At 42.4% G+C, this 8508-nt stretch overlaps 1 protein-coding gene across 1 annotated transcript; it reads left to right on the forward strand.

The window, feature by feature from the left end:
* The first annotated feature begins 3160 nt into the window (after positions 1 to 3160).
* Positions 3161 to 7393, forward strand: RPL37 (ribosomal protein L37). Its single transcript, XM_005527960.3, has 5 exons — positions 3161 to 3193; positions 4578 to 4826; positions 5448 to 5583; positions 5906 to 5990; positions 7284 to 7393. The coding sequence occupies exons 1-5, from the start codon at positions 3161 to 3163 to the stop codon at positions 7351 to 7353; spliced, it is 573 nt and encodes a 190-aa protein (XP_005528017.2). The 3' UTR covers positions 7354 to 7393.
* The last annotated feature ends 1115 nt before the right edge of the window (positions 7394 to 8508 follow it).

Genomic DNA, 8508 nt, shown 5'->3' on the forward strand with positions numbered 1-8508 from the left:
GGTCCTCAGCCAAAATTGCCATGCAACCACCTCTGCTATTAGTGAAACCCCCTCTGAGAATTACTTTGGTGCAACAAAGCCCCACAACCCTGTACTGTATCTAAGCATAAGCATTAAAAAGAAAACAAAAAAGAATCCAAACTAAACAAAACCAGAACCAAAGCAAAAAAACCCCAAAAAAACCCCAAACAAACAGAAACTAGAGACATTTTAAAATTCTGAATTTTCTGAATTCTGTTGCACTGTGGAGCAAGCGTGTCCCAGGCTTGTTCCTACCTCTGCTGAGAAGAAATATGCTCTCCCTGTTCCCCTTGCCAGATGGAACAAGAAAGATTCTAGTATGGTTTCTACTGGGGAAGAAACCAGGATTCCCCCCACAAGAACTCCAAGACAAAGATTAAAGGCAGCTGAAGAAGTGGGTGGGGAGCTTTTCCTGCTATGTTCATGATGGTAGTCATGCTTCTGACATGATCTACAAGTATTAGTGCCATCCCCAAGGTGGTCTGAAGGATATTATCTAATATCTCTCTCCTCTGATGCTGAGGAGAGACAACAGAATAACAGAATGGTTTGTGTTGAAAGAGACCTTAAGGATCATCTTGTTCCAACTCCCCTGCCACAGAAAGGGACATGTTCTTCTAGACCAGCCACATCCAGCCTAGTCTTGAACCTTTACACAGATGGGGCACCCACAGCTTCTCTGGGCAACCTGTCCCAGTGGATCCCTGCCCTGACAGTAAATTTCTAATACCAAATCTAAACCTGCCTTTCTTCAGCCTAAGGCCATTTCCCCTTGCCCATGTAAAAAGCCTCCCTTCATCTTACTTGTAAGCACCCTTTAGGTACTGGAAAGCTGCAACAGAATTGTAGTTTAAAAATACTGAGTTGTTATGATTTTTTTATCACTTCCACTGTATTTTAACAAGCAATTTCAGAAGCTAGTGTCAGCTGTTTAATTTTCTTGTACTCAATTTCATCTTAAACAAATAGAAAGACCTTTCTATTATGCTTATTTGTTTCTTAGCAGGATACAACAGGCTTATTCATAAGCACTGTTGTTTGCTATAATTTTCTGTTTTGTCATGGAGATGTAAGAACTGTACGGATAATATTCATTACTATTTCAAATTATTAACCTAATTTGCTGTTACTTTTTACTCTCAGTAAAAACAGAGAGTTTTTAGTGTTTAGTATAAAGGTTTTACTTGAACTCTACTGTCATCTTGTGGTGACCAATGTTTCTGGTTCAAACTCACTAAAGTTTTCAAACTGAAGAATCTGGATATTATACAAATGAAGTGATGCTGCTCCTGCCTGCTAAGTAACAAATAATCAGTGTCTTCCCCACTAATTCCAACTGAGATACTTACCTCTGAAAATCAGGATGAAAGCCAGAAACAAAGGCAGCCAAATCAACCCTCATGAAAATGTTGCCTCAGCTTTCCTGTAGCATTCCTGGGATGCTGTTATCTATGTCAAAATGTTCAATATTCAGGAGGATACCGAAAGGCATTCCTTTGATCACAAAAAGAAATAAAGAGATCACACTAAGAAATAAAGACTTCTGTTTGTCTGCACCACTGAAGATAATTGAAGATAATATTAAGTGCTGACTAGCTTCAAACATCTATATATGAAGGCTGAGTTTTCACTATTCCCATCCCTTTAACTCATCCCTGCTTGTGCAAAGGGTGCTACATATGTGCACAACAAGTGATGCAATATGATGACATTAGACAGAACTTTCCTGGATATCAGTTGTCTGTTTGTCACACATTAGTCCTTTCAGCAGTTCAAGTTCAAGTTCTGTAAAACCAGTTAAATTCTGTTTTTTGAAGCAAGTCACACCACAGGGTGTGTCTGGCTATACTGCACCCCAGTGATGGTGTGATGTAGTAGCATGACATCAAACCTGAGCAAAACAAACGCCCCTGAGGTTATTTGTTGCTCACACACCCGTTCCTCTCTGTTCTGTCCTCTGGCCCCTGTTCTGGTCTCCCTGTCCCGAAACTAGACTTAACTCTAAGGTTTATTTCTAAAGGCATATCTATTTTTTACTTCAGTCTTTTAACCCCAACCAGATAAGCCAGGATGCTGAACATGGTGCAGAATATGGTATTCAATACACCCTAGTCTAGAAGATTAATAGGATCACTGTTTGCTGGCACAACAAAGGGCTTTTTCCATCAACAAATCTGGCTGGACCAAAATTGCTTTACAGAAGCTGTGATGGGATATCAGCTGCAGTGACAGACTGCTGTTTCCTACATCAAAAAGACAGTTCTGAAATCCAGACATGTCACCTTCTAAATTTTGGATTACTTCCTATGCAGCAAAGAAGCAGTGTGAATTAGTCAGTGCTGAATTTAGACTGGTGCCATTCAGCAGCTGCCAGTACATGAGCCTGTGGGTTTTGAGCAATGGGCAATGAACTCTCTTCTCCCCTGTGAACTTCACACGGGCTAAGGCCTTCTGGAAGGGTACAGGGCCAGCCACAGCTCTGCCCATTCTCTACCCTGAAAGTATTTCTGAATACTAAAGACAAATGCATGATGACAGCAAAAATCTTTCTTTCTGAACAGGTTTGAAGACGTGTAAATGAAGAAGATTATTTTTATCCCACAAAGGACAGGAATAATTCCTGCATACTCTTGCAGGCAGCCACAGACTTCCTTTGGAGGCTTGTTGCCATGGCACCTGTCCAATGTCCATGCCATCTTCCAGATTTCTGAGATTTAGTGAGAAAGAAAGAGCAAAGGAGGCACTAGATAAAAGGCACACAGCAAGGTTGCTGGGAGAAATATGACTCGAATTCAGCCTGTGGGATATATTCATACTGTTTAAGTGGTTTGTTTTGTTTCTGTTTTTTCTTTTCTGAATGGCATTTCATCCCAAGAACAGCTGTGATTTCTCTTTTGATTTCTGGTATTAGAAATTGCTATAAAATATAATCATTGAGTCAAGTCAAGATAAAATTAATTTTACTTAACTTCAGCTACCTATGTGACCAATCTAAGGGGCCTGCCTAGGCTTCTCTTAGAATTCACAGATGAAGGGTGCCTCCCAAGGATCATTTTTTCACCCTACTGCAGACACCTAATTTAATATGTGATGATTTGACATTTAGAACCAATCTGTTTTTTTTAACTACTGCAAGACCATGGATGGAGTAAACGTCTGGATTTCATGTGAGGTAAAATGAATACAGGCAAAGATTTCTATTATTTCAGAAACAGAAACTGCCACCTAAAAATGAGAAAACTAAGTGAATAGCCTGAGCCACACCTTTCTGGGTCTGGAAGCCATGCTGCTGAAGTCAAAATGGCTTTTTTACCCCATCCCTCAACATTAGCAGAGGTCAAAGGCCTCTCACTACATAAATTAGCACCAAAAGAATTCAACAACAGGCTGCACTCCAAAAAAAGTGAAGATAAATTAATATTTAGACAACCATATAAACATTATATGTCCAGGAGTGAAAATGCAGGTCAGACACAGCTTCACTAATTTGAGGACGTGCCATGGGACTATCTCTTTTTCTGATCGAGCTCCATGTCACAGGGGTTCCACTCATTCATAGTGGGAGGATTGCTATAGTTTGTTGGCTTCTGGTAGGGCCAAACAACTATATTTGGGAAAAGCTGCATTTTTAGTCAGTAAGTAAGGAGTAAGATCTAGCCTACCAGAAAAAGACATGCTTTCCTCAAGTACTGTAGGACAAATTGCATAACTCTACAAAGATAAATAAACTGCCTATAGCATCAATTTCTGGCTCTGTTTGGGTTGACAAAGTAATGATCTAGTAATGAGATATATATAAATTTCTCCAATTTCCCCTGAAATGAACTCTCTCAAGATAAAATTGTGTACAGATTGTAAGTCTACTGAAGATGCATAGTAGGCAGGCAGGTAAGAATTGTAATAGTATATTTTCAGACAATCACAGGATATGCTGAGTTGGAAGGGACCCACAGGAATCATCAACCAGTTCCTGGCCAGGCACAAGATAGCCTCAAGAATCACACCATGTGACTAGAGCATTGTCCAAATGTTTCTTGGACTCAGGCTTGGCGCTGTGACCACGTCCCTTTTTTGTGCCCATGACGTCCATTGCAATGCTTTTGATCGCAGGCAGACTGTCTAGCACCGTGGAGGGGTCTGGGGGAGGACATGGACAAAGAGTGTACAGGAGGACCTGTTGTTCAAGGCAGCTTTCTTTGGAAGTTATGTATTACAGGCAAGAGTAGACTAGACTGTGCCTGAATTTCACGCATTAAAACTCACCTATCAGACCTCATTGCTCTCTACAACTACCTGAAAGGAAAGTGTGCTCAGGTGGGGGCCGGTTCTTTTCTACTGTACCTACAGAGAGGACAACAGAAAATGGCCTGAGAGATGGGAGATTCACATTAAAAATTTTGTCAGTGCTCGGGTGATCAGAAATTGGTTACCCGGAAGGTGGTTTAGGGTTTAGCGTAGTGCTGGGTGGACGAGTGACTGGATAGTCTTGTAGATCTCTCCCAAAACTGGTGATTCAGTGATTCCATAAAAGTAACTTCGACTGTCGCTGTGAGCAGGGTCAGGACTCGGCGCTGAGGCACTCGCCTAGCAGCGCGGGCGCTGCTGCAGAGGGGCAGCCTCGCCGTGCCCAGCGCCGGGCCCGCGGTGCCGGCGCTACCCGGCCCCGCTCCATACCCGCCCGGGCGCCTCCTCCCACAGCGCCCGGCCCGGGCCCGCCCGAGCGGCCGCCCCCGGAAGCGCTCGCGGGGCCTTGGCGGAAGCGGGGCGGGGCGCGGTCTCTTTGGTGCGGGCGGCGGGCGAAGATGGTGAGTGCTGGGCCCGCCCGCGCGACATCCGCCGCCATCCGCCGCCATCCGCCGCTGCGCCAGGCCGGGGGCGCCGCGGGGGGAGGCCCCGCACTGTGACGGGGCCCGGGGGTGGTGGGGGTGCCGCGGCCGGGCTGGGCGCCTGGGGCGGGGGCCGGCGGCGGGCGCGGCTGCCGCGCCGGACCGGGCGAGGAGGCCGTGATGTGATCTGGGGTCGCGGGCGCTCTGGGCACTTTGCCTCGTACCTGCTGCTACTGTGGCCGGGCAGCCGGGCAGTAACGTAGCAAGAGCGGGTTCGGTCGCCAAGGGTGAGTGCGGCTGCTGTGTGTGAAGTTAGTCACCTTTCGTCAGGAGAGGGAAATTTGTTGCCTTAGCGTGGTAGGTGTGGGGAGAGGGGAGCCGATATAAATGTGCCGTGGCTTCTTTTACTTCAGCACGGGGGCGGGGTCACGTAAGGAATGGCGGCAGTGAGACCTAAAAATGGAGGCTACTTGTAGCTGGAACTGAGTTGTCTGACGTGTTTACACGACTCGGTTTGCGCTCGGTTTTTTAAGGTTTGTTATTTTAGTTTCTTGACTTGGAAATGTTAGTGATATTTCTGTGTCTTGAAATGCTTTTCAGACGAAGGGTACATCTTCGTTTGGTAAACGACGAAATAAAACACACACCCTGTGTCGTCGATGTGGGTCCAAGGCGTACCATCTGCAAAAATCGACCTGTGGGAAATGTGGTTACCCTGCTAAGCGTAAGAGAAAGTGTAAGTCACAAACTCTTAACTGGCTCTAGTTTAAAATAAACTTTTACTTTGTTTAAGGAAACAGTTTAAAAAAAACTGTTTCTTTTCCTTCAGTAGTTTGACTGAAGGAGAAAAATTGTTATTTTGCATTTTGGAGTTTTGTTCAAATTAATGATGATTTAACTGTATGGTAGGTAATATGCAGTATTACTGCATAGAAACTGACTTAAATGATCGTCAATTTTTTTTTTCTTCTGTCAGCTTGAATAATTGTATAATAAAAATATAACATGGAACTAAAATTATTTGGTGCAGGTAAATAACAATAACTTACATATTTTAGATAACTGGAGTGCAAAGGCTAAAAGACGCAACACCACTGGTACCGGTCGCATGAGGCACCTGAAAAAGGTCTACCGTCGATTCAGGTATAGCATTTCATTACACGCTTCCATGGCGTGAAACCCTGCATAGACACAACTTAATGACAAAATTCACCTGTCAAAGTTAACATTTTTATTTTGTACTAGTACCCCTTAATGGGTAATGATTTATTACTTCATGGCTTACATATTATTTATGATTTCATGACTTAAATATGAAATAATGTGCTTTATATAGTTATCTGCATTTTAGCCTCCTTAGAGGGTGAAAAAAAACTTACTTGTAAGACAAAGGGTGTGTAAAAAGTTGCAGTGTTTCTACTAAATGAAGGTAGTACCAGAACACAGGTTGTTGTAATAAGAAGCCCACATCTAAAAATTCTTTGTGTGGTATTGCATCTATTTGTGATTCAGTTAAGCAGATGATTGCACTGAGGTGGGGAGTTTTATAGAGATAAGTCTCAAAATGCACTCCATTCCCCATTTGCTCACTCAGAAAAAAGTTCAGGACAGGGATAACTTCTGATACATCTCTTTGTTTAGAGTTTAGTCAGCATTAAATGGGTATTGCATCAGATCCTGAGTTGCAAGTTTCTAAGGCTTGTTACAAAGCTTTTGAGTTGTACTTGGGAGGTAATGGGGGTATTTGTAGATTCCCATGGAACTCTGTAGTTTCTGTTCTACTACACAGAAAAGCTATATGACAAATACTGTGTAATTCAGGAGTGCTGTCATAAAAATGTAGATTGGCTTTATTAGCAAAAGGTAGGAGATTTTTAAGTCTCAGTCTTGGATGTGGTTGAGGGATCAATTCATTTGTTTTGGTTAGCTCATTCTTCTCCAGTGGCAGCCATAAAACACCTTCCAGTGTGCAGCTGTAGTTTGCTTTCCACTGTGTTGCTCAAGTAAAATGTCATGCAAAAGCAAGCTTAGGGCTGAAGAGTGTGCTTGGAGGCATAGAGGAATTTTGTAAGAAATAGGCTTCACTAATAGGACCTGTTTAGTTGGATTACTTTGCTTAGAGGGAATGTGAACTAAGATGTGATTTCAGCAGCTGAGCTGTATTTGCAGTGTTCACTCAAATAATGAAATCTTTCTGTTTCAAGAACTTTAATTTACTTCAGTGTAAGAGAGTGAAAACCATACTGCTATTCAAGACAATTTTTAATAATGTGTTTCTTTTTAGAAAGGTCTGAATGGATGAACTCTGTAGCGATTTCAGTGCATTACTTAGATAAATTGAAAAAAGATAGTGAGCTTCATCTAAAACATGCCTGTCAGAAAATAACCTGGAGCAGGAATCAACTCAAAAAGTGGTAACCATATTTCTACTTGCAGGAATGGATTCCGTGAGGGAACCACACCGAAGCCCAAGAGAGCAGCTGTTGCAGCCTCCAGTTCATCTTAAAGACTCATCTGTTTGTTAAAATAAATGGTCTTATCCAGAAGATTTGTCACCTTTTTTTACATGTTTTACTTCACTGAAATGTAGTATTCATGAAAATACATAAATACTTAAAAACACAAATTCTGAGCTGATCAATTTAAAACAATCCTTTAATTGGCTATTTTGGTAGTACATCTGTCTTGTAAAGGATCCTAATCTCTGCACTGAACTGAAAAAGAGGCTTGTATGTATTACTCAGGAGGTCCCCTGCTAGAGCAGTGGAATATTGGTACTGTGGATTTGCCCTGTGTGCCTCTGATCTCAGTATGCTGTAGCATGGAGAGCCAGAATTTCATTTAAAAGCTAGTAGCTACAATAATGGCTCTATGTGCTGTCTTGGGAGGCAATTGGTGAGAGAGGGATTTCTAGTGCTTTTTTCACTGCTCTGTGGTACTGAAAAGTCTACAAAGGTACTACTTAACTGTGTGGATCATTGTTTCATGGGAAAAAAGCAGCTCCCAAGCCTGGAGCACATGTGCTGCAGATGCAGGTCGGTTGGAGACCTGCTCTGGGTGCAACAAAATTGCTTGAATTGCCTGATGAGGCTGGTGTGGAAAGATGACACAGAGATCTGAGTTAAGTGTTGGGTGTAAATAATTAAGTCAGTTGGCATTACATAAAAATTACAGATAAATGCCTTATGAATTTGTACCCTACATTGTGTATTACTGGCATTTAGACTCGCACTAAGAGAGATCATAAGGTGCTGCTATGAAAGTTTAGGGAATTGCAGTAATTACTGCATGAGTTTACAGGACTTTTGCCTTGCAGAGACAATACTAGAAACTGAAAAAACTTGTGATGCTTTAAGCTTTGGAGGCTGTTTACACTGCTCTCAGTTTTGTCATGAACTTCCAGAAGCAGAATATTGCTTTGTCGCTACTGAATGATCAGTGGTTTATGTATTACCTTCTGCAAAATCACATAAACTTTCAGCCAGGTGTGAAATTGCAGTGCACTTTCCTATGTTTTTAAATGGAGTTAGAGCTCTTGGATACTCAGTGTATCAACTTGGGTTGTTTCCAAACCAAAAGAAGTAATTTGCTGCTGTTCTGTCACAGTTAACAAATAGACTCTACTTGCTCTAGATTCAACTGATCCGTTGGAGGAAGTTGC

This window comes from Pseudopodoces humilis, chromosome 4, assembly GCF_049639895.1.
Source record: "Pseudopodoces humilis isolate 2021_Gansu_Grassland_sample_001 chromosome 4, ASM4963989v1, whole genome shotgun sequence".
Classification (NCBI taxonomy): domain Eukaryota; kingdom Metazoa; phylum Chordata; class Aves; order Passeriformes; family Paridae; genus Pseudopodoces; species Pseudopodoces humilis.